This window comes from Miscanthus floridulus, chromosome 2 (genome assembly GCF_019320115.1).
Source record: "Miscanthus floridulus cultivar M001 chromosome 2, ASM1932011v1, whole genome shotgun sequence".
Classification (NCBI taxonomy): Eukaryota; Viridiplantae; Streptophyta; class Magnoliopsida; order Poales; family Poaceae; genus Miscanthus; species Miscanthus floridulus.
Genome location: NC_089581.1, coordinates 176717102 through 176743717, shown reverse-complemented (window position 1 = coordinate 176743717; position 26616 = coordinate 176717102). Strand labels below are relative to the sequence as shown.

General features: G+C 43.7%; 2 protein-coding genes across 2 annotated transcripts; one reads left to right on the top strand and one right to left on the bottom strand.

The window, feature by feature from the left end:
* The first annotated feature begins 11427 nt into the window (after positions 1 to 11427).
* On the top strand, positions 11428 to 13366 carry LOC136535840 (tubulin beta-2 chain). Its single transcript, XM_066528261.1, has 2 exons — positions 11428 to 11933; positions 12037 to 13366. Exons 1-2 carry the CDS (start codon positions 11540 to 11542, stop codon positions 12981 to 12983), a joined length of 1341 nt encoding a protein of 446 aa, XP_066384358.1. The 5' UTR covers positions 11428 to 11539; the 3' UTR covers positions 12984 to 13366.
* A 2145-nt stretch (positions 13367 to 15511) lies between these two features.
* LOC136540808 (uncharacterized) lies at positions 15512 to 19447 on the bottom strand. The gene is made up of 5 exons (XM_066532825.1): positions 19013 to 19447; positions 18855 to 18922; positions 17892 to 18014; positions 17663 to 17812; positions 15512 to 17242 (listed from the first exon to the last, which is right to left on the bottom strand). The coding sequence occupies exons 1-5, from the start codon at positions 19416 to 19418 to the stop codon at positions 16247 to 16249; spliced, it is 1743 nt and encodes a 580-aa protein (XP_066388922.1). The 5' UTR covers positions 19419 to 19447; the 3' UTR covers positions 15512 to 16246.
* Positions 19448 to 26616: the final 7169 nt, after the last annotated feature.

Here is a 26616-nt window from a genome sequence, read left to right as displayed (position 1 = left end):
GATATTACTAAGGCAAGAATTGGTCAAAATCATTCTACCACCAGAAGTAAGGTTCCTCCCCTTCGAAGGATCTAACCTCTTCAGTATCTTCTGAACTAATGGATCAAAAATCCCCATGTTCAGATGTTTATCACTCACAGGAATCCCTAGGTACTTGAGTGGTAATTCTCCCAATTTGCAATTCAGCATATTTGCCATTCTCTCCTTCTCCTCTTGCTGTGCTCCAAAGACAAACACTTCACTTTTGTGAAAGTTGATTTTCAACCCTATTAGCCACTCAAAGCAGTATAGGATCAATTTAAGATTCCTAATTGAATTCTCACTGCCATCCAACATAATAACTGTATCATCAGCATATTGGATGTGGTTTATACCCCTAGGAATCAAGTCTTCTAGCACCCCTTTAATATGGTTTTTAGCAACAGCCTTATTTAGCAGAACACTCAAGATGTTAGCTACCAAATTGAATAAAAGGGGGGATAGAGGGTCCCCTTGTCTAAGCCCCCTGAAAGTTCTAAAGAAAGGACTCCTCTCCCCATTAACGTTGATGGAAACCTTGCCACCCTTGATAGTATCCACGACCCAATTGATCCATTGTGATGGGAAACCTTTTTCATGCATTACTTGTTCCAAAAAAATCCCACCTCACTCTGTCATAGACCTTCTCAAAATCAATTTTAAGAATCAATCCTTTTTGCTTGGAAGCTCTAAGCTCATGGAGAACTTCATGCAAAATCACCACCCCCTCATGAATGTTTCTTCCCGTAATGAAGGCGGTTTGATTCCTGTCAATAACCTTCTTAGCAACAGGCACTAGTCTGTTTGTAAGCACCTTGGTAAAGATCTTAAAATCTATATTCAAGAGGCAAATTGGGCGGTACTACTTGATAGTATTAGCTTCCTTGAGTTTAGGTACTAGGGTAATTACCCCAAAATTCAATGTCTTAATGTCTAACTGCCCATGCTCAAAATCCTTAAACATACCAAAGAAGTCACCCTTGACCAGATGCCAAAACTTTTTAAAGAAAGTGGTTCCAAAGCCATTGGGTCCTAGGGTCGAGTTGTCTCTCATTTCCATAAAAACCCCTTAGACCTCCTCCATCTCAAAAGGTTTAACCAGATTGGATTTATCCTCCTCAGAAAGCTTCAAATCACTAGGCAAAAATCTCTCATTTAGTCTAATACTACAAGGCTCACTATTTCCAAAGAGCTGTTTGTAAAAAATTACAATGTGTCTACTGATGTCACCTTGACCCCTGATCTCCCCTTGATCAGAGTCTAGGAAAGAAATGGTCTTCTTTCTTCTTCTCCCATTAGCAAATTGATGAAAATAGTGAGTGTTAGCATCCCCTTGCAGTACCCAATTATTCCCAGCTCTTTTCTTCCAATAAATGTCTTCAAGTTTGAGCATTCTGCCAAAATCTTTCTCCAAATTCATCCTCTCACCCCATTCTTGCAAGGATAGGAGTCTTGTTTCAGCAATGATGTCAATCTCTTGGACCCTTTTAGTTATCTTCATCTTAGCATCCTTCTGCTCACCAATCAGACCAAATTCTAGCCCCTTAGAAATTTTCTCAGTTGTTGCAAACTATCATGCCATCTATCTAGAGCATATGTTAGATTGTATTGATTGCTTTGAAGTTCCTTCCACTTGTTATGTAACAATTCACTAAAACCATCCTGATGAAGCCATTTCTCCTCAATGAAAAAAAATATTTTGGTCGAGCTACATCTTGCTCTCCAGTGTTTACCATTATAGGACAGTGGTTAGAGCCAACTCTAGCTTTGGTCCATGCAAAGCAAGTAGGGAATCTTGGCTCCCAGTTTTCAGTCATAAGAATTCTGTCAACTTCACCAAGGTGGGGTCCCTCTGCTAATTGGACCAAGTAAACTTGGGTCCACTCATAAAAATTCTCTAAGCTGAAATCTCCCTATGAAACTGTTGAACATTTCCATCAGTCTAGGGTCCCCTTGACCATGATTTCTCTCTCTGTTGTTCCTAATCAAATTAAAATCTCCACCCATCAAAATAAAAAGGTTCTCTTTGTCACAGAATTTAGAGATTTCCTTAATAAAATCCTCATACACTTCATGTTGTGCAGGGCCATAAACGTTGGCACACCAAAACCTGAATTTTGTCACCCTATTTCTCACAAGCAGCCACATGTTGTAAGTAGACAAAACAGATTCCTCAATTTCAAAAGTTTCAGATTTCACTACAACTGCCATACCCCCAGAATGACCTCTGGCAGCAGACCAAACCCAGCACAAATCTTTGTTTCCTGCCATTTCCTTCAACTCCCAATCTGTAAATTCCTTCTTAATAGTCTCCTAAAGAGCAATAATATCTAGGTCTTCCTGCATCACATGTTCCTACACTAATTTCCTCCTATCTGATTTCTCCAGCCCCCTAACATTACAGAACATGATCTTCATTAGGGAAAGGTGTGTGGGAGTTCTCTTCTAATATGGTATTATGCTCAACTTCTCCACCTCCCATGATAGAAAAGTAATCAGCATCTCTCTAGGCATTGGAAATAACCTCCATGATTAAATCCCTGATCGCCTCCTCATTCTATGGTTTGATTTTTTCTTTTAGAGATTCTAAGTAATTTTTATAATTAGCTTTTGCCAAGGCAGCCCTATAGAATTCCTCAGATTTGAAGACATCACTTTGATCCTCTATATTATCAATATCTATATCTAGATCAACCATAACACAATGCAAGACAGAAGTAGAGGTATTATTTAAAACTATGAATGGACTATGTGACGAGTTACATGAAAGGTCATTTCCGGCCATGGCTCTATTTGCAGCCTTCTCAGCAATAGGGACTCTACTACTGGTTCTTATAGCCATAATTATCTTCTTCTTCTTTGGTTTCTTACTCCTAGAAAATTTTCACCCTTGGCTTTCCTCATCCAGGTCCTAATCCTTGCTTTGGATGGAAAAAGTGTCCATCAAGTCTTCCCCCTCAATAGTATCAGTTTCTCCTAATTTCCTTTTATCATCAATGCTAGACCCAGCGTTCACTACAGGATTCTCATGTAATGTTCCTAGTTTTGACCCAGAATGTAAAGTGAAGGTGTCTTGTGGGTTAGGCAAATGAACCACAGAGTCATCTTGAGTTAGTACTTCTACAGGTTCTCCCTCCTGACTTTCACTCTCATTGGGTAATAACAGCTTAGGCCACCTATTCTTCTCCATGAGATAAGGGCCTTCCCTTCCATGAACCACAAAAGTTGAATGATCTGCTTGTAATTCTCTAGGTGAGTCAGCTTGGGGGATAATCTTTCCTGCTCCCTCATTTAGATCACTGAATCCAGATACAACACCTAAGTTTGGATGATATGCGGCAATAGGAGTAACCAAGCTGCTCTCAACAGTATTGGTGTGTTGATTCATAAGCTCCAAACCTTCCTCCGTAGACTCATCCTGAGTATTATCCATCTCCTTATCAATTCTGTCTATTCTATCAAATTTGCCATTGCTCTTCCTGGCTTTATCCTTTTTTTGGTTTGGGGTTAGGATCTCTGTTGTGTTTATTCTCAGGTCTCCCATGACCTGGTGGGCCTTCTTTCCCTCCTTTGGAGCCACCCTGTTGACCCTCAACCTCAAAACCAATTAGGATGCCATTGCCATTGAATAAGAATTCTACAGCCCCATGGATGGCTGAGGGATTCCTGCATCTGTTGACATCAAAATTTGGGTCAGTGAAGCGCCCTTAGATTTCATTATATGTTAAGGAAAGCCAAGTGTCTTCGAGATTAGCTAACCAAAAGGGCATCAGGATCGACTGAATTCCATGATGTCACCGTTTCAAGAATGGGCTGTGCCAATGAGAGATGCTGGCAATCAGGAGCAGAAAAGCATAGTGGACTTCGTAGAATTGAAAGGTTGAAGTCCAAGTTATCCTAATTTAGAATGCTCGTCTTCTTTTATGAATTTTGAAACCAGTTTTATTCGACCAGGACTCGTAGTCAAGCCTCGGGTATAAATATTAGACCCCGACTATTGTAATAGATGTCTCTGTGAATAATCAAAAACCAATACCTTTACTTTTTGGCTTACGCCACCCCTTAGAAGTAGGAGTAGAGTAGATCTTCGTGAGTTCTTTGGGCAAGTAGGGTTGCATCGATTAGGTCCAACCTCTGGTTTGTTTGTGAGTATCCATCATGATTTATACTTTGTTTGTAAGGCTGCATTAATTAGGTCTGACCTCTTGCAAGCTTTGTATAAGTTAGCTATCATCAGTTATTATAAGGTTGCATCGGCCCGGTTCGAATCTCTTACAATCTCTAATACAAGTTACCCCTCGATTCTTATCAAAGTTTGTAAGGTAGCATCGGTATCGGTGTTTGATGACAGGCAACCCGTCACGAGGGTATCTGGGACGGTGTTCGGTGGGCTTCGGCGTATGTAGAACTCGACGATGAACGCAAAGACAACGATTTATATTGATTCGGTCCACCGGAATAGCGTCCTACGTCTAGTCTGGGGTGAATAGAATATTGCGCTCTGCGCTTGGGGTTTTAGACTGTGAGGTCTGTTCCTCTTTTGCTATATCGATCTAGAGAGCTCTACCCTCCTTTATATAGCCCAGGAGGCAGGTCTCTGACTGACCAGGGTCCTAGGGGTTCCCCATGGGGGTACTACCTGAATGGGCTCTAGGATGGCCCACGATCAGTTGAAGGACGTGAGACAAGGTAGCGTGGACTTTAAGCTATTTCAAATCAACTTAGTCGGTTTACTATGAAAGCTAGATTCTATAATAGGACTAAGACTCTTCTCTTGTAATCGACTATGACTAGATACGTGCTCTTACCCTCTCCTCTGTATAAAGAGAGAGACGGTGCACCCATTGTAACCCTAACAATCATACAATCAATCCAACGCAAAAGGCTATACGCCGACTAGATGTAAAGGCTATTACTCGACAAGAGTGCCCGAACCATTATAAATCATTCATCTCTTTAAGTTTAATGTCGAGTTCTGCGTACGTCGAAGCCCTTCGAACATTGTCCCGGGTAACCCTGTGACGAGTTGTCAGTCATCAAACACCGACAGTTGGCGCGCCAGGTACACTACAAGATTTTGACCCTATTGCCATTTGATGTCCTTTGCATCGCCACAAATTGTGTTGTAATAGGGGTATGTCTTGCAACATTTGTCTAAAAACGTGGCAATATGGGGACTATATTGCCACAAAAATAGTGCATTGCAATTTTTACATTCAGCGTTGCAAGAGGTGAGACCTATAGCAACTCTTTTTTAAAAAGTATTGCTATTGGTTAATAATATTGCCATGATGACATTTAGTTACATTAGTATTGATTGTCGTCGCAACTGTCTGGTGCTCTTGCAACCAAATAGAACATTGTTGCTATTGCTGGAAAATATTACCATAGTGTTGTTGGGTTGTAATATTTCTCACGACCATTGCAATAGGTAGACTGTGTATTGCAACTAAATTTCTAAGGCAATGCAATAGTTTGTTGCTATTGCCATAATTTTTGTTGGTTGTAATATTTTCCATGACCATTGCAATAGGTAGTTGTTTATTACAACTAAATTTCTAAGGCGATGTAATAGTTTGTTGTTATTGCCACAGTTTTTGTTGGTTGTAATATTTCTCACGACCATTGCAATATGTAGCTGTTTATTGCAACTAAATACCTAAAGCGATGCAATACTATGTTGCTATTGCCACATGTGTGTTTGGTTGCTATAAAATTATAGTGTTGTTGTAATATGTTGCTGTAGAAAATACATGTATTTCGTGGGCTTTTGATCTAGCAAAAGGGCCCAGGCTTCCTGACTTGTCATTCACTAGGAATATGCCCATGCCTTGCACCGGGGCAACAAAAATTTGTCTACTTATACGACGACGCACATGGCCATCCATCGACTGTGGGTGCTCGATGCCCTTCCCCATCGACGTATAGTTGAGTCTTCCACGTCACCAGTTGCGGCGACTGCTCCATGGTCCATGCCCTTACCCATCCACGTCGATGACCCCATGTCCGACATTTGTCCCCACCGATATCTTTCATAGATCAACGGCGGGTTTTCTCCATATCCATGGTTATGTCGACGAGCGGTGGTGCATCCGTGAGCTAGGGTCGAGCGGGTGGTGGCGCATCCACAGCTGTGTGGACAGGGTGGGATGGGGCGCACATGATTCCATTTGCCTCTTTTCTTGTCGACGGGGCGCGATGGTGGCGAAGACGATTACCTTTTGCCGCTTTTTATGTGTAGAAGATATATTGTTAGATCTAGTTTATAGAAATCTCACAAAATTGGTTTCACTTTTTTTTAATTGAATACTTTTGTGAATTATTATTATGCATTTTACAAATTTAAGTTGATTTGATTATTTTCAGAAAATATTCTCTAGAACATACGTAACATTGTGAGTTATTATTATGTATATATTTTGCAAGGTTAAGCTTGTTTTGTGTGACCTCGAAGTCTGAATATAACCTAGCTAATGATTGACAAGAGGGAGTCAAAAAATTGGAGGCAAATTTAATTCCGAATTTTTTTTAGAATAATTTAATCCTAAACTAGATATATGCCCATGGGTTGCACGGATGCTATAAATTTTGCCTGCGCATATAATGGCTCACATGCTTATAACTTAGACAAATCTATTTAGAAATTAACAAATCTAGTTTTATTTTAAAAATATAAAGCCTCCTGTCTCTCATGATCTTTATGATGTATGTCCGTATAGATTAGTTTATACAAAGCTAATAAAATTGGTTTTGTTTTTTTTCATACTATTTTTATCACCTGCTGTATCATTCTACGCGGACTCCGCGGCAGAGCCGAAGTGAGGTGATGGTGTCGTTTTTTTTATGAACTCTACGCTGACTCCGTGGCTGGACGACGACGCGGGCTGGGTCGTCTACGGGGCCTGCCTGTGCAGGCCTCGTACGTGCATCGCGGCGCTGCCTTCCTGCAGGGCATGCCCATCGTCGTAGACACGGACTCGACCAACGCACGCCACACCACCACCCATATCAGTGCACGATGTCTTGCCCAGCAATTGAGAGCCCCTCAACAGCACGTAACTCCACACCAGTCCACCATCGATTGGCAGCTGATGGGACCCGGACTTGGCTGTAGCGGCCCAATTAAGAGAGCCACGTAACATATATATAGACTGGGTCACGTACGTAACTCACGTAACACAAGGGATCGAGATCGATCAGATATATATGCTGCTGGCCCCTCGACTCCCGATCGATAGGGACTTCTCATTCAACGCGCGCTACGGCGCATGGCGAGGCGCCTATCGAGATCGGTCCTTGCATTGATCGATCAGAAGGCTCCATACTCCGGCTAGAGAACGAAGGAAAACTGCCTCGGCCTCTCGTCGCTGCTGCATCTTGATCGACGACGTGCATGCATGCGGTGAGCAACAAAGTTCATGCATGCATGCATGGCAAAGGCGTTTTGTAGCTAGGGCAAGTGCGTGACGCCGGGATCACAAATATCGAGGAGCCTAGCAGTAGCAGCTACATCTCTAATCTTTTAACTCAAGCCAATTAGTCTCCTGCCCTACTCGGCAATTCCCTAAGTCACGTTTCGTTCTTTGTTTTTCCTTTCAGTTTTTCTCTTAGGCCTTAGGCGTTAATGCCCCAAGGACGATCGGCAAGGAAAGCAAAAGTGCTCAACAAGGTATATAGGATACGCAAAACTGATTTAGGTTCTAGACTTTTAGGGAGTTGGATTATTGAAGATATTTTGTGGAATACCAGATTATTTTATTTTGCTTGTAAGCCCTTTTTTGTGCATCATATGATTTTTGAAACAGTAAATAAATATAATTCTCTTGTGGATTTGTTGAACATGAAGAGAAGTGGTGATATTGCCTCCCTTTTTCAACATAATTATGTGCCATATGAAAGATCAGTATAGATTAAAGTCACTGATAAAATTATTAGTCAAGAGAGCCTGACAGGAAGAAGTAGTGCAAAATAGTATTCTTTAGCTGTCATGCATGGGTATGTAATATTTCAATTCTACATTAAACAATCTAAACTCGTTTATTTCTGTACGTTCTCTTTAGCTTAGTTATATTGCATTTTTTAGTTCATATACTTTTGTACCTATACTGCTAGCTAGCTGGCTCCTAATCCAGTCATCAATTGATTTGTAGTGTTCAGGATCGGAGGTGACGCAAAGGGATCAACTAGCGAGGCAGTGCAGCGTGTGGCTGCAGGATCTTCATCATCTTGATCATTTGATTGCCCGCGGTATATATATACATATACTTCTCGTCATGCGCGCTATACCACATAGTTACCATATGATACACATATATATCTGAATTGTACTTATATATATCTCTGTTGATCCTGCAGAAATTTATTTGGAAAGCATGTAATGTCAGGTAGGAGTTGGATGCGCATGGATAGGTCTAGTCCTGTTTGGCAAGAGAATTTCCGGAAATTTCTTCAAACCATATTTGATGGCAGTACATCAACTGCTTTGTGTCCGTGTTCTAGATGTCGATGCATGTTTTACAAACCGCGACGTGACCTTCACCGACATGTTCTTGCTTATCGGTTTGATGAAAGTTTCATCTCCAAAGGGGAACGTGGTCCAAGTGATGAAGGCGGCCCATCTAATCTTGAAGGATCAGTAGACGATGATGAAGGAGGAGGTAACGACGTTGATCGTGGGACTGAGCTGATTGGAACACTAATCAGGGCTACTATACATGGAAACATCATCCAAGGTCCAGATGAAGAGCCAAATGAGCGTGCCAAGAAGTTCTATAAATTACTAGAGGAGGCAAGACAGGAATTGTATCCAGGTTGCAAGGAGGCTACCAAGGTTTCTTTTATTGTGAGAATGTTTCATATTAAGTGCATGCATGGTATTAGTAACACTGCCTTGAGGAGCATACTAAGTCTGTTCTCACTTGTGCTACCTGAAGGCCACTGTGTCCCAAACACGTTGGAGAAAGTGTAGAGTGTAGTTCAAGAGCTAGGTCTGGACTATAAAAAGATACACGCTTGTGAGAATGATTGCATATTATTTTGGAAGGAAAATGAAAAACTAGATACATGTCCAACATGTGGTGAGTCTAGGTGGAAGGATGATGGTGCTGCAAAGGGTGATGATACTAGTGACACTGGTGGTACGCGAAAGAAGCGTGTTCCACGTAAGATCCTATGGTATTTCTCACTAATTCTTCGGCTGCAGAGATTATATATGAGGGAGACCACGTCATCACAGATGAGATGGCACAAGGAAGGATTGTCCTAGGATGGCAGAATGCGTCACCCTACAGACTCCCCGGCATGGAAGCACGTGGATGACAAGTACAAGTGGTTTTCAGATGATCCTCGTAATGTTAGGCTAGCTCTGGCATCTGATGGATTCAATCCATTTGGGATGATAAGTACAACATATACCACTTGGCCTGTGATCATAATCCCTTATAATTTGCCGCCTTGGTTGTGTATGAAACAACCTTATTGGATGATGTCGATGCTGGTTCCAGGACCAAAATCTCCTGGAAACAATATTGATGTATACTTCCGTCCCCTCATCCATGAGCTAAAGGAGCTGTGGACAGATGGTGTTGAAACATGGGATGCCAAGCTAAAGAAGAATTTTACTCTACATGCTCTTCTACTTTGGACAATCAATGATTTTCCTGCATATGCAATGTTATCTGGTTGGAGCACCAAAGGAAAGTTTGCATGTCCATATTGCAACAAGGATACAAACTTCTTGTGGCTGAAATACGGCTCCAAACATTGCTACATGGGACATCGCCGCTTTATTGCAGATTGGTCCTAAAGGCCAAGGCAGACTCAAAGTCGAATTGGACTAGGGCTCCAGCTTGTATTGGACATCCTTGCTGGTATTATCCGCCTCCACCCCTTCCTCCAAGTTTCTCATGACCCTCTCCAATGTTCCTAAGCAAGATAACATCATTAGGTAGTAATCTATTCTCAAAAGTATGAAAAGGATCGCTTAAGAACGAGCTCATCTCTAAATTTAGTTGGCGCATTCGAGCTCGGGTCATTGGACCTTACATAATAGTTGGAGGATCAGGGAGTGTATCCAAAGGAGTGATGTCATCATCAGTGACCCTAGGCCACGACGGACCCCGTGTGGCCCAAGGCAAGCGCGGGACAGGGGCAGGGTGGGATGGCGTTGGGTGGGGTGACGTGGTTGACGAGCTGCATCTGAGATCCATGGGGTCAATGGGGAAGAAGAGATCCTCCTCAGCTAGTAATATGGATAACAACAGTTAACGGTGCCCATTCATCCCATCCCACTCAATCCCTTACACCAAATAAGAAACTAGAATGACTTTATCCCTCAAACCAAACATGAGATGGGTTCAACCTAACCCTAAAAACTAGGACGGGTCCAACCCATTCCATATCATCCCAAAACCAAACACACGTTAAAAGATCGGGCCGCGCAACATGCCCTGAAATTACACCAGGAGCCTCTTTGGTTCGTTACCAAATATTACCACACCAAAAGTTGGTTATGCTATATTTTTTTGGCAGATGCTTGGTTCCTGCCATAACTATGACGTGCCACACTTTCTTCACACCATGTCCCACACATCATAGACTTATTTTGGTGCTAAACTTTGCCACAAGTGTGACTTCAATTTGGTTTGCCACATTTTTCTGTGGCAGCCATAGTTTACTGGAGGAATGGCAAACTATGACACCAACGAAACATACCCTAGGTCACACAGGTCCTCGAGCACTCAAGCCAACTAAGACGGTTGGCACGCTTCGCCACGCCTCAGTGTCACGCTATGTCAACAGTGTCCTAGGAATTGAAAAACAACATCCTAGGATCTTTTTAAAAAGGGGAAATTAGCTACAAGACATTGAAAGGGAAAGTTAGCTACAAGACATTAAAAGTGAAGTCGCTTTGCCAAAAAAGCATCGAAAAAAAAGTCATTTTGCTAGTGGACTAACACTCTAGCTTAAGATAAAATTGTTTGAAGACGTCGAACAGATTAAAATATTTATTTCTCTCCCAGGAGGAGAGAGAATATAGGTGTGAAATATCGGTTTTGCCACTAAGGAGGTCGTTGCTATGTGGGCCAGTGCCACCAGGCCGGGCCACTCAACAGTTGGTAGAAACTGGACGCTGCGAGCCCAATCGATTGCAGTATCCAGGTCCAGCCCAAACCATGTACTACAGTACACCGACCCGACCGTTGGAGGGGACCAGGGTGGCGCAGGCTGGCAGGCACACTGCCCCAGGCTGGCTGGTGGCCGCGCCGTTCTCCACTCCTCCAAAATTTCAAAATTCGAATTCCTCCTCTGGCCTCTGCTGCGGGCGGCTCCGATGGAATGGACGGCGTCAGGCGTCACCCACTACGCCCTTGCCGTTACTAGCAGCAGTATAAAGCAAAGGCAAAGATCCACCAAACCCTAACACTCCACTGACGCCCCCCCCTCCTCTTCCGCACCGCCGCCGCCGCCCCCAAATCTCCGAATCCCCCACAAGCCGAGCAGCAACTCCCAACCGGCCGCCATGAGGGAGATCCTCCACATCCAGGGCGGCCAGTGCGGCAACCAGATCGGGGCCAAGTTCTGGGAGGTGGTGTGCGCGGAGCACGGCATCGACGCCACCGGCCGCTATGGCGGCGACTCCGACCTCCAGCTCGAGCGCGTCAACGTCTACTACAACGAGGCCTCCTGCGGACGCTTCGTGCCCCGCGCCGTGCTCATGGACCTGGAGCCCGGCACCATGGACTCCGTCCGCTCGGGGCCCTACGGCCACATCTTCCGCCCCGACAACTTCGTCTTCGGCCAGTCCGGGGCCGGAAACAACTGGGCAAAGGGACACTACACCGAGGGAGCCGAGCTCATCGACTCCGTGCTCGACGTCGTGCGAAAGGAGGCCGAGAACTGCGACTGCCTGCAAGGTCGGTTTTGTTTGCACTGCTCGCTTGCTTGTTTTTTTAGACCTGCGAGGCACTGAGATCTGAATCACTCGACTCACTCCATTTCTGACGCCATGGGCGGCAGGCTTCCAGGTGTGCCACTCCCTCGGCGGCGGCACCGGCTCCGGCATGGGCACGCTCCTCATCTCCAAGATCCGCGAGGAGTACCCCGACCGGATGATGCTCACCTTCTCCGTCTTCCCCTCGCCCAAGGTCTCCGACACCGTGGTGGAGCCCTACAACGCCACGCTCTCCGTGCACCAGCTCGTGGAGAACGCCGACGAGTGCATGGTGCTCGACAACGAGGCGCTCTACGACATCTGCTTCCGCACGCTCAAGCTCACGACGCCCAGCTTCGGCGACCTCAACCACCTCATCTCCGCCACCATGAGCGGCGTCACCTGCTGCCTCCGCTTCCCGGGCCAGCTCAATTCCGACCTCCGCAAGCTGGCCGTCAACCTCATCCCGTTCCCGCGCCTGCACTTCTTCATGGTCGGCTTCGCGCCGCTCACCTCCCGGGGCTCCCAGCAGTACCGCGCCCTGACGGTCCCGGAGCTCACCCAGCAGATGTGGGACGCCAAGAACATGATGTGCGCCGCCGACCCGCGCCACGGCCGCTACCTCACGGCGTCCGCCATGTTCCGCGGCAAGATGAGCACCAAGGAGGTGGACGAGCAGATGCTCAACGTGCAGAACAAGAACTCATCCTACTTCGTGGAGTGGATCCCCAACAACGTCAAGTCTACGGTGTGCGACATCCCGCCCACGGGCCTCAAGATGGCTTCCACCTTCATCGGCAACTCCACCTCCATCCAGGAGATGTTCCGGCGCGTCAGTGAGCAGTTCACCGCCATGTTCCGCAGGAAGGCCTTCTTGCACTGGTACACGGGGGAGGGCATGGACGAGATGGAGTTCACCGAGGCCGAGAGCAACATGAACGACCTCGTCTCCGAGTACCAGCAGTACCAGGACGCCACCGCCGACGAAGAGGGCGAGTACGAGGACGAGGAGGAAGAAGACCTCCAGGACTAGATGCCTCCCTCATCGTTTGCCGTGCTGTGCTTATCATCCGTCAGTCATCAAAAACTAATCATTTGCCTTGGCGTGCTTCATCTAAATTATTCATCTTTGCTGTTCTATCTAGGTCAGTATGGTCAATCATCAAATACTAGTGTCGTGGTTGGAGTTAATTATTATCAGTAGTAGTTGTGGGTACTTGTTCCGTTTGTGGCACAACACAAGGGAATAGGAATTGCAATACCCTGTTGCTTTGCTTGTTTCTGTTACCGTATGTTAGTTATTCTGAACGCTCAGTGTCATGTGATGTGTCTGACTGTCTTGAGTCTGACCATTCATTAGTATTGTCATTACTGTTATGTTAACCTAAGGGAATCCAGACTTGCTTGTTATGGCTTTGTTCGCTTGTCTTATGAGCCGTGCTTTTTTCTCACGACAAATCAGCGAACAGTGCTACTTTTCAGCTAGGTCTTCTCAGCGAAGCGAACTACTGCTCCTGTGATCCAATTCGGCTGTGATAAGGGTTGTCGTCTGCGATTTTTATCAGGGCTGGTGTGTTGTGTTGTGACAGCTTGTGCAGAGCAGCACCATGAGTTGAGATGGCATTGCTTGATCAGTCACTTGAGTAGGCTGATGTTGACGCATACTATTTGTGTCTTATCATCTTTGCAGGCTGATCTTGATCTCTCTGCTGCTTGTGCTGCGTTAGCCATGTGTGATTTTTCATCTGAAGTGAGTGTGATTTTTACTGTCGGTGTTTGTGGGCATGATGTTGCCTATGCTGTTCTGTGTCATCTTGCAAAGTTGTGCCTAGTACTCCTACCCGATTCCTATCCTTTCAGAGTGATTTTTACTGTCCTCTTGCAAAGTTGCAGGCAGATGGATTTATGAGTGTTTGTGGCTTGTGGGGATCCCTCCCTCCCCGTCTGTCTTGGATCTCTGATCTCTCTCTAGCTCCTGTCTCCCCGTTGCGTTGCCGTTGGTAGTGGGAGGTGTCTCGGTGGGTGGGATGGCTGGCACATCACATGCCGCCCAGCATTGACTGGTGGTCGGCTGCTCACGCATGTGCACTGCATGTGCCCATTCAACAATTGTCAGATCAGAAAAGCCGTTTCCTTTGATAAGAGCACGTGGACCCATAGAGCCTCAACAGTATTTTTTTCTCACATAAATCAGCTAGTATTACTTTTTTTTTATAAACTAGCAACGATATGAACCAGCCAACCGAACAGACTGCTAGTGTCCTATGTTCTGACCGGTCTTAAGAGCTTAACTAGTATTAGAGATTCTCACTCAGATGTGTCATGTGCGTCACCGTCTTCTTAGGGCCCAGTTTGGTTGCCAAATTTTTTGGCAAAACGGTACTGTAGCGTTTTCGTTGTTATTTGATAATTAGTGTCCAATTATAGTCTAATTAGGCTTAAAAGATTCGTCTCGTGGATTTCGTCTAAACTGTGTAATTAGTTTTATTTTTTATTTATATTTAATGCTTCATGCATGCGTTTTCGTATTCGATGTGACGGGGAATCTTGAAAAATTTGGTGTTTTGGGAGGGAACTAAACAGGCCCTAGGTAGTGTTTAGTTCCCAAAATTTTGTAAAATTTTTCAAAATTCTCCGTCACATCGAATCTTTAGGCGCATATATGAAACATTAAATATAAATAAAAAATAAAACTAATTATACAGCTTAGACGAAATTCACGTATTTTTCTCTCACATAAACCAGCCAGCAGTACTTTTTCACGAACCAGCAACGATACGAACCAGCCAACCGAACAGGCTGCTAGTGTCCCATGTTCTGACCGGTCTTAAGAGCTTAACTAGTATTAGAGATTCTCACTCAGATGTGTCATGTGCGTCACCGTCTTCTTAGGTAGTGTTTAGTTCTCAAAATTTTGCAAAATTTTTCAAAATTCTCTGTCACATCGAATCTTTAGACGCATACATGAAGCATTAAATATAAATAAAAAATAAAACTAATTACATAGTTTAGACGAAATTCACGAGACGAATCTTTTAAGCCTAATTAGACTATAATTGAATACTAATTACCAAATAACAACGAAAGTGATACAGTACCATTTCTCAAAAAAATTCGCCAACTAAACAAGGCCTTATCTTGTTTCTTCTGCCCTCCCTGTTAATTAGTTCCGCTAGTTTCTTCTGCCCTCCCTGTTAATTAGTTCCGCTATTCATATTTTTTTTATCTCTGATGATTCGATCTGTCCAAATCTAACGCCCAGCGCCTTCGAGGGTCATGTAAGCAATGACTGTACCTAGTGCTATGTTGTTTCTTCTATACTACGTCTGTGCCTTTCAAAGAGACGCACATCTGTATGCAGATATGCTTTCTCTTCAGGACTTGCGATTCAGCTTATGGGAAATGATATGATGATACATCAATTCATTGTGTTCCATGAACTATAAAAAGGTGAGGAATGAGAAACTAATGGACTCTCCTGTGTTCCTTAGACCAAATACACACCGCTGCTTCGAGGCAAAGCAGCCAGAGGACACACTAGCTTATCTATGGAGACCTCCTAAATCAAGCGGCCCATTAGCTGACACCGGGCAAATTCGTGGCCCACTCAGCAGGCTAGACTTCTACCAAGATAGATAATGGAGTAATAATTACCTTACCACACAAGAGTTTTCATTCACTCCACTCCACGGCTGGCTGCATCACTGACCCAGCCGAGCCGACCGTCCCAAAGTTACAGACAGAAAAACAACAGCGACTAACTAAACATATCACATCTTTCTACCTAGTACAAACATTCAATTTCAACACATTGGTTTAATGGCATGGCATCTATCATATACTCACATGATCAGTTTCTGTCGCAGCCGAGCCTTGATTCTGCTTACTGCACCAGGTATGCCCTTTTCACCAACTGCCTTTGTAATAAAGATCGTCGTATATATATTGAAAGCTCAATTCAGCACAACGAACCCTTCGGCTATGTTAAAGTTTCTGATCTGATACACCTCAGCACAAATCTAACACTGTTAGCAATTAAAGCTATAACAAACTGCACCGCAACTCTCAGTTGGGAAACCCAACACTACAATGTCCCTACAAAGAACGCAACTGCTGCTGGACTAAACTTCCTACAACCCCAAGAGATACTTTGGTCATCCACAAAAGCATAACATCTTTGATGTCCACGACATGTACATCTCTATTGTCTTCAGAGGAAAACATAATGCTGGCTGAGTTAAATCACCTAAAGTGTTGCTAAGTTAAGCCATCACTTGCGAGGGCTTCACATCGATCTCACTCGGTCCACCATGTTCCTTCAGAGGGTGGAGCGCTCCTATCGCCAACAGCAACCTTAGAATTGGGGTAACTGGAGCTCCCGTTGCCAACAGAAACCTTAGAACTGGGGCAATTCGTGTTCCCATCAACAAGGGTATCCTGCGAATTGCCCTTATTTGTGCTCCCATCTCCTACCGCGACCTCAGAATTGGCGTTATTCATGCTCCCATTGCCAACGGCAGGCAGAGACTCAGGGTAATGTGTGCTTCCATGACCAACAATATCCTTAGAATCGACGTTACTTGTGCTCCCGTTGCCAACAGTGACATGGGAATTGTCTTGATGATTAATCCCATAGCCAACAGTAGCCTGAGAATTGGTGATACTTGTGCTTCTGTCACCCTTTGTGACATGAGAATCAGATTGATATGTGCTCCCATTGCCAATGGGAACCTGGGAGCTTGGGTATTGTGTGCTCCTAGTACCTACGGTAACTTGAGAACTGGGGTGATGTGTGCTTCCATCACCAACAGTAACTTGAAAATTGGAGTGATTTGTGCTCCCAATGCCAATGGGAAACCAAGAACTGGGATCATGTTTACTCCAATTGCCAATGCCAACCTCAAAACTGAGGCAGCGTGTGCTCCTAGTGTCAATGGTAACCTGTGTATTAGGGTGACGTGTGCTTCCATTGCCAACAATAACATGAGAATTGGGGTGATGTGTGCTTCCATCGCCAACAATAACTTGAGAATTGGAACGATTTGTGCTTCCATTGCCAATGGGAAACCAAAAATTAGGATCATGTTTTCTCCAACTGCCAATGGTAGCCTTAGAATTGACGCAAAACATGCTCCCAGTGCCAACGGCAACCTGCGAACTGAGGTAAGGTGTGCAGCTAGTGCCAGTGTGTGTGACCCCATAACCAGTGGGAACATGAGAACTGGGGTACGCAATGAGCTTAGGTTTCTTGTTTGCCTGGAAAGCATCATTGTGGAAGCTTCCAACAATTGCCTGCAAGGAGTACATTAGGTTAGATTTTTGTTTTTTGGTGTGGGCGGGTGGGTGCGGGGGTACTGTAGACAGATCCTTAGAACTCAGAAGAAAGAACCGTTACATCTATGGTTAAAAAACAGAGCTAAGTCAGATAAGAAGTTCCTTCTCCAATTCTTAACAGATTCACATGTCCAAATATTAAGTTGGTTATGGTCTACTATTTACACATACATGCTTCACAGAAGTATGAAACACACAACATGTATAGAAAAATGGAATGACGAAGCAATTAGGAAAAAATTAACTACATAGATTCACATTATTCTTCCTGTGATAAGACATAAAACAATTTTAAAGACTAAAGAAACTGTTTGCAATAGTTTCCACAGGTATGTATCCAAGTATCGAATAACTCAAAAGTCTGAACATTTGATGTACCTGTACAGGTGTTGCAGCTATGAGAGGTCCAACTGCAACGCCACCGACAACAGAACAATCACCACAAGCAAGGGTCACAGATAAGCACCCAAATCCAGGGCTATCAGATGTCAAAATGGATCCAAACACATGAATGATTTCTAAAGGCCCCTGCAAAGATTAGAAATCAATGAACAATGTTTAAAAACTTTGTACATGTGACCTTTTTTAAGAGAGTAAATGTTTAAACCTTGTGATTTAAGATGACAGCAGAGTGGAGTAGATAGCAATCCTGAACGGCCCCAAACACGGAGAGAACACAGACGGCTTTCCCAATTATTTTTGAGACTTGCACAATCTTTGATACGATATCCTGCACAATTATTTTCAGATAACCAAATTCCATACATCAATTTGATAGAAAATAACTATAGCAACTACTTAGTGATTAGCTATGGAATTGGGGCAGTGTAGATCACAAAGTACATATAAAAGGCAACAGGATCAGTAAGGGCAGAAGCAGAGTTGGGATGATCAAGCCCACAGCATAACAAGATCGATGAGTGATGTCTCACAACCTAAACAAAGCTACGCCTTCTGGGCAGTGTCCTGGATCAACTAGACCAACCATCCAAGTTATGATGTCCAGATCGGGGTTCCATGGTTCTATGCCCCATATGGCCATATGACCGAAAACTAATAATCTGTTGACTTAAAAACCTTGCCAGGTTAGGTACAAAGGTTACTGACACTATCATTATGTTCCTCAAGTTATGCAAGTTTGTGTCTAGAATGACAAAGGCATTGCCATTTGCACGAGCACAAGTAAAAGCAAGCCTTGCTGCGAACAGAAATGGAACAGGAACATGGTCTTCTACCACTGAGGCAGTTGTGGCAAACAAGACAATTCGTTGATTTGGCAGCAATTGCCACCTGGGTAGTGCTATACACTATCACCTCTGCAGTCTGCAATTTCTCTTCACCGAATCGCTGCAGATATGACTTGCTTAGGAAAGTGGAATGCAAGCGCTGAAAGCTCCTAATTTTGACAGGTAAACTCAATACAAGCTCAGGAAGCTCAGACTGAACAATCCAGTTAGCATTCCACAAAGAACCCGCTGACCTAGCAGCTAGCAGCTAGCAGCTAGCTAAAAGGATTGCTGCACTGCAATGCACAGAAGAGAGAGCAACGCATGAAGATGGCAAAGGATACCTCCCCCACATGTATTTTGAGCACGTGCGGCTGGAGCCCACCGAATTGGCCGGGAAAGGGATGCCCCCCTGTCCACAGCGGCACACCAGAATTCATTAGCAAATTAGTGGGCAGGAAACAAATTAGGAAGGCAACCACGTGCAGTTAAGAGTGATTACTAGAGGAAGGTTGGCCGTGGGCACGCAGCGCCGGCGGCGGCGGTGCCCGTGCGGACGGAGCGAGGTGGAAGCCCGGCGGCGGCGGGAGGAGGCGGTCGCAGTTGCGCGGGCGCCCCCGCCGCCGCTTCTCCGGTATCGGCGGCGGTGGCAGCGGACGAGGACGAGGAGGTGCCGTGAGCGGCTGCGGCGGCTGCGGGTCGACGCGGGTGCCCATGGCCCGCACGAAGGGGGAAGGCGCCCTCAGGCCTGGGACCGAGGCGGGCATTGGCCGGGCCAAAACCCTAGCGGCGGCGGCGGAGGAGGATAAGGCCGAGGGAGACGGAGAGGGAAGACCGAGGGACGGCGGCGACATAGGGATGGCGGCGCCATAGCCGTCGCCCTCCTCCTCTTCTATTTCCTTCTTCATTTTTGTTCGTATTGATCTTTGTATAGCTGCTGCTGCTTTGGGCTCTGCTTTCTTGGTTCCAAAAGGTGTTTTAATAGCAGTGGACGAGTACTCCCTCCGTTCTAAAATAAATAAATAAATAATATATAGCATATCTTATATTTCAACATCGAAAAGCTAACCGATCTTAAATTTGTTAAATACGGAGTATAAAATTTGAACATTCATAAGATAAAATAATATTGTTAGATTAACCATGCCATATATCTTTATGATAAATTAAATATTAATTTTATTTTTCATAAATCTAATTAAATTTGGATTTTATTGATTACTCAAAATACAAGATGGGTATTTATTTAGGACAGGGAGTAGATGTTGCTTAGCTTAGCAGTGATTTTTTTTTTTTTTGAGAAAAGGTCAGCAGTGATAATAAATGGAGCCTGAAGAAAAGTGGCGGTTGATCGGATGCTGGCTGTTGGATCACAATCGGATGGCTTTGGACCTTTCTTCTTTCTCGGAAACAAATCGGTGTGGGCTTTGCTTTCTTCTTCTGGATCTCGATGCTGGTAGTCGGTTGAGTAGTGCCAAACCTGATGAGCTGCGAGTGTCATGTCATGGCATCCCTGGTTTTGACATCGCCGGATCAGCTGCTATTTCTTTCTTTCTTTCTTTTGATGTCGTCGGTCAACTGAAATCTAGCAGTGTGGGCGTGGGGGATAAATAAGTTTGTTTCGATTTTTACAACATGAACAAATCCTCCAAGGCCAAGGGAGGGGAGTGTGTGACCTGCCTGTACCACAGTAACAGTACCACCACCACACTAGTTTTTTTTAAGCAGGGTTACTATTGTATTATATTACATTACATTGTCGGTGGAAAATCGTTTTTTTAGGGGGAAATCGGTTATTTTCATCACGAGCAATGGTGACCGTCAAAGTTAAAAAGAAAAGAAATGGTGACTGTCTGTGTGGGGGAAAAAAAACAAGCAAACATAGTACTACTAGAACAAACAAACAAACAGTAGAAGTATGGTAAATCCCGGAGCGCAGGCCTCTTCCTTTTTCACCGAACAAAAGCACAGGTTGCGGTAGCGAAGAAGACGAAGGAAAAATGAGCCGCGTCAAACTCTCGCTGGGGTTCTCTACTGTTTGTCCAGGTCCAGGAACAGCAACAGGAACAGAGCAAAGCAAAGCAAAAGGCAGGCAGGTGGTCAGATCATATCAGACTTGAGAGGCCTAAAAATAGAAAGGCTGACTGAAATTCCAGATCTTGGTCAACATGGTCCACCATCTCCAACTCTTTTGTCCTTGTCTTTCGGCCTTTGCCATCCACCCATCCATATACTACTAGTAGCTACTGTACAAATCATGCTGCCTATGGCTTGTAACACTACACCACGATCAATGAGAGCATAGATCTAGCAGGTAGAATGGTTCTATTCGGGATAAAAGATATAGCGCATCCTAATACATATAGAACTAGAGAGACAGAGAGGGAAGGGAGAAAGGTGAGATGTCACTGGTCATCGGAGGGTTTGGCGGTGGAGCTTGGAGCCATCCATAGCGATGTCGGTGATGCTGTCAAGTTCGAAATGGTGAAGGCGGTGGTGCGGAGGCGGTGCTATCTCGACGACAACGAGGCAGTGGTCTTCCCGTCGTTGGTAGCACCATTCTCTCTAGATCGGGTTAGGGTTTCTCTATAGGCGGGTTACGACGGCTCAGGTCAACCTCGTGCCTTGTGTCCCGGCCCCCACCTCCCTTTTATCGTGCTGTGCGACAGGGGCCCACCAACCATGGAGCGGTTGGACGCCCCCGATCAGGGCGTGGATCCGAGGGCCCAATTGACCGTTGGGCCAATTGATGAAGATCAAATTAACATTCTCTCCCTTAATCTCATCTTATTACTTAAACTTAATTTACTTACTTTATCTTATTCTCATTCCATCACAGATCAGTGCATAGAGCGTGCCTCATCGTCACTGTCTGTTGTCATTAGATTAAACAGCTACAACGCACCTCTCTATTTTGAAACTAAATATGCAACTAGGCCCTTAGTATCTAGAAATCATAGGCTTCCTATAGACCCATATCGACTGTGTGTTCTCTGAACGCACTGGGTGGTTAGCTTTTGGTAAGTGGATCCGCAAGTACTTACTCGGTACTTATGTGCTCAATGCTTTCAAAATGATTCTGGATTTTTCTCCTTTACAACATATAACTTAGTGTCAATGTGTTTGACAACACACTTGACCTGTTGTCTTAGGAGTTAACTTACTTTAAATAGTTATTGCTGTTGTCTACCATTGTTAAATCCGGGTACAAATTCCTCTTAACCTCCTTTTGCCTGTTCCTTAAGCCTCATGTCAAGCTATTCTATGGTATGCATCACTGATGACACCACGACTGTTTCTTTGGAGCTTTTCCCTAATAATACTCCAACTACGAGTGTTAGCAACTGCTGTGAATTTTACTACACTATCTCGTCAAGACTTAACTTTTGTACCATCAACTATTTGAGAGTACTTATTCTTTCTTACTGAAGGTCCTTGTGTGGTTTTGGTAATTGAGTGACAATCTAGATGGACTAATTGTGTTTATGTGAGATACACAGGTGATTAGTCCATAGGTATATGTGTGTGAGCAACATATGCCATGAAGGTAAAAATGGCTTGGAGATGTTGCAAAGCTCACATATGTAATGATGAAGGAGCTCATTGCAAATGAGACATGATATTGAGTCATGTGATAAAGGTGGAGAAGATCAAGACATAACTTGGCGCCGATGGATGAAGGCGACGGTAAAAAGCAAGTGAAGTTAAGATCGATGAACCAATATGATCACATGATGATATAAAGTGGATCATATCATTGTTGATTATGTTAGTGCATGTGTGAAAGGTCCTAATGGCTAGAGAGGGGGATGAATAGCCTAATAAAAATTTCTACAACAACACTTAATAAAATGGTTAGACAATTATGAGGCGAAGCAAGTATTGCGCTAGCCTACTCAAAATGCAAGCCACCTACCACAATTCTAGTTTAGATAGTATCTATTCACACAATAGCTATGACACTAACCTATATTAGTGTGCTCTCAAAGGCTAACTAAAGAGCCACACCAACCAAGCAAGCAAGCTCTCACAACTAACTACACTAAAGAGCTTGTTAACTAGTTTACGGTAAAGTAAAGAGAGTGATCAAGAAGGTTATACCACCATAGTAGATGAAGAACCAATCAATCACAAGGATGAATAACAATGAAGACCAATTACCTCGGAATCAATGATGAACATAATGATTTTTTATCGAAGGTTCACTTGCTTGCCGGCAAGCTAGTCCTCGTTGTGGTGATTCACTCACTTGGAGGTTCACGCGCTAATTAGGCTTCACACGCCAAACCCTCAATAGGGTGCCACACAACCAACACAAGATGAGGATCACACAATCCACAAGCAATCCACTAGAGTACCTTTTGGCGCTCCACCAGGGAAAGGTCAAGAACCCCTCATAATCATCACTGATCAGAGCCGGAGACAATCACCACCTCCAGCTCAATGATCCTCGCTAGCTCCAAGCCGTCTAGGTGGTAGGCAATCACCAAGAGTAACAAGCAAAATCCATAGCGAAACATGAATATCAAGTGTCACTAGATGCAATCACTCAAGCAATGCACTTGGATCACTCTCAATCTCACTATGATGATGAATCAATGATGAAGATGAGTGGGAGAGCTTTGGCTAAGCTCATAAGGTTGCTATGTCAATGCAAATGGCCAAGAGTCATGAGCTACAGCCGGCCATGGGGCTTAAATAGAAGCCCCCCACGAATAGAGCCGCTGTACCCCTTCACTGGGCACTGGTCGGGGTGACCGGACGCTCCGGTCCTACTGACCGGACGCTGCTCCTTAGCGTCCGGTCACCCGATGGCGGCCACGTGTCTCCTGCGTTCAACAGTGAACGTGTGATCTCAACGGTCGACATGTTGATCGGACGCTCCTGACAGAGTTGACCGGACGCTGGACCCTCAGCGTCCGGTTGTTTATAGTAAGGGTCAAAAACGTGTTTTTGCCGACCAGACGTGTCCGGTCATGCTTAACCAGACACAGCCCAGCGTCCGGTGCATAACCCTAATTATTGTGCTGTCCAACAACACGACCGGACGTAGCCCTTCAGCGTCCGGTTGCTGGGTGATCCAGCGTCCGGTCAGTTGACCGACGCCAGCATCTTTGCGACCAACTCCATTTCACTTCAAACTTCTTCATCCTTGCTTATGTGTGTCAACCACCAAGTGTATCACCTTGTGCACATGTGTTAGCATATTTTTCACAAACATTTTCAAGGGTGTTAGTTCTCCATTAGATCCTAAATGCATATGCAATGAATTAGAGCATCTAGTGCCACTTTGATAACCGCATTCCGATACGAGTTTCACCCCTCTTAATAGTATGGCTATCAATCCTAAATATGATCACACTCTCTAAGTGTCTTGATCACCAAAATAAAATAGCTCCTATGGTTTATACCTTTGCCTTGAGCTTTTTGTTTTTCTCTTTCTTCTTTCTAAGTCCAAGCACTTGATCATCATCATGGTATCATTATCATCATGCTATGATCTTCATTTGCTTCATCACTTAGAGTGTGCTACCTATCTCATGATCACTTGATAAACTAGGTTAGTACTTAGGGTTGATGACAACCCTTACACAAAGATATGAATTAAAATTCAATTGAATCCATATTGCTTGTCTAAGCATATTTACCATGTGTAAAGGATATAGATAAGTTTCATGAACCCCAAATGGTAGCAATTGCTCCCCCTACATATGTGCTAAGAGTTTGGATTGTAGCTTGCACATATGCTTAGATAGGAAATATAGGAGTCAATGTCTACCACATGATGCTAAGGTATAAGAGATGGACCTTTGAAGTGTGATACCAATAGGAGTGTACCATTATACCTTCCTTAGCACCATGATTAGCTTGATACCACTTGAAAACAACACTTTGAAAATGAAATCACTATATAACCTATGCATGCTAGTTCTTCATTTCATTATTCAATCCTACAACTATCATACACCACACAAGCATGGATATCAAAATTTAAAACTTGTGCCATGCAAGCAAAATATATGAAATGCACATTCAAATGCACCATACAAGTTTATGAGCTTGCTCCCCCTACTTGTGTGCTCTAAATTTTAGTTGATCTATTTCCTTTGTCATATCTCTCATATATCAAGATATCTTTATGTTTCTCCCCCTTTATGATATTTCTCCCATTTTTTCACTATTTTTACTACTATCTTTGTTTCTCTCCCCTTTGTCATCAATGATCATAAAGGTTCTAAATATAGATAGTATTACTTGTAGGGTCGAGATTATCAATGTCAATCAATGGGGTGAGGATCATTTTCTCAAATTTGGTCCAATCTAGATCATTTGCTAAAGATATTTAACTCGGTTTGATCCAAGGACAAGCTTCTTCACACCTCCAAATAAGGGTTATCTTAGTACCATATTGAGTTAAACACTTAGAGCTCATATTCTAGATTAAACACTAGGTTTACAAGCCCATAAACATGTCATATGCTATCACTAGATTAAATCAAGCATAGAAGCAATAGTGATATCATATAGACATCAAAATCATTTGATTTTCGTGAATGAGCCTAATAAAATAGAACCACTTGAAAGGTCCTAATAAAATTAAAAATGTTACTAGATGCACTAATCATGTCCTTAGCAAAGATGTATGTCATGTCAATTAACTTTTACCTTGGATTGCTCGAAGGAGAGGCATGTCATATGAGTGGGGGTGCATCAACATATATTTGAGAAATCCAATATGTTCAACTCATTCCTTAGCTTGCAAAACCTTTTCTCATCCAATGGCTTGGTGAATATATCGGCAAGTTGATCTTCAGTGCCTATACTCTCAATGTAAATGTCCCCTTTTTATTGGTGATCTCTTATGAAATGGTGGCAGACATCAATGTGCTTTGTTCTTGCATATTGAACTGGATTGTTGGTCAACTTAATTGCACTCTCATTGTCACATAGCAATGGCACTTTCTTGAACTTGATTCCAAAGTCACACAAAGTGGCCTTCATCCAAAGTATTTGTGCACAACAACTATCGGCGGATATGTATTCGGCTTCGGCGGTTGATAATGCAACACTATTTTGCTTCTTTGATGACCATGAAACAAGTGATCTTTCCAACAATTGACATGTGCCCAAGGTGCTCTTCCTTTCAACCTTGCATCCCGCATAATCCGAGTTGGAGTAACCAACTAGCTCAAACTTTGCTCCTTTGGGATACCACAAACCAATATTTGGTGTATGCTTCAAGTACCTTAATATCCTCTTTGTAGCCTTCAAATGACTTTCTCTTGGTGAGGCTTGAAATCTTACACACATGCATACACTAAACATGACATCCGGCCTTGATGCGGTCACATAGAGTAGGCTTCCAATCATAGACCAATACAACTTTTGATCCACCATATTTCCACTTGCATTACTATCCAAGTTGCCATTGGTTCCCATTGGTGTACTAATGACTTTGCTATCATCCATACCAAACTTCTTGATCATGTCCTTGATGTACTTGCCTTGATTTACAAATGTACCATTCTTCAATTGCTTGATTTGAAGATCAAGGAAGTAACTCAATTCTCCAATCATGGACATCTCAAACTCATTAGCCATCATCTTTCTAAACTCATCATAAAATTCTTAATTTGTTGATCCAAATATGATATCATCAACATAGATTTGCAATACAAATAGATCTTTTTCAATCTTTTTGATGAAAAGAGTGGTGTCAACCTTGCCCATTGTGAACCCCTTAGAGAGTAGGAAATTCCTTAATCTCTCGTACCATGCTCTAGGTGCTTGCTTCAAGCCATATAATGCCTTCTTCAACTTGTACACTATGGTCGAGGCTTCTTATTATCTTCAAAACCAGGAGGTTGCTCAACATATACTTCTTCATTGATGTAATCATTGAGAAATGCAGTCTTAACATCCATTTGATAGAGCTTGATGTTGTGGGCATAAGCATAGGCTAGCAAGATTCTAATTGCTTCCAATCTAGCAACCGGGGCATATGTTTCTCTAAAGTCAAGACCTTCAACTTGAGTATAGCCTTGTGCTACCAATCTTGCTTTGTTTCCTTACTACTATTCCTATCTTGATCTTGCTTGTTTCTAA

What these genes read in the sequence shown, in the direction of transcription:
- LOC136535840 (XM_066528261.1), top strand. Translation starts at nt 11,540, where the DNA reads ATGAGGGAGATCCTCCACATCCAGGGCGGCCAGTGCGGCAACCAGATC. An exon ending in GAACTGCGACTGCCTGCAAG is followed by an intron (nt 11,934 to 12,036) that starts GTCGGTTTTGTT and finishes CATGGGCGGCAG; the next exon opens with GCTTCCAGGTGTGCCACTCC.
- LOC136540808 (XM_066532825.1), bottom strand. Translation starts at nt 19,418, where the DNA reads ATGAAGAAGGAAATAGAAGAGGAGGAGGGCGACGGCTATGGCGCCGCC. An exon ending in CCACGGCCAACCTTCCTCTA is followed by an intron (nt 18,923 to 19,012) that starts GTAATCACTCTT and finishes CGCTGTGGACAG; the next exon opens with GGGGGCATCCCTTTCCCGGC. An exon ending in CTGTCATCTTAAATCACAAG is followed by an intron (nt 17,813 to 17,891) that starts GTTTAAACATTT and finishes TAATCTTTGCAG; the next exon opens with GGGCCTTTAGAAATCATTCA.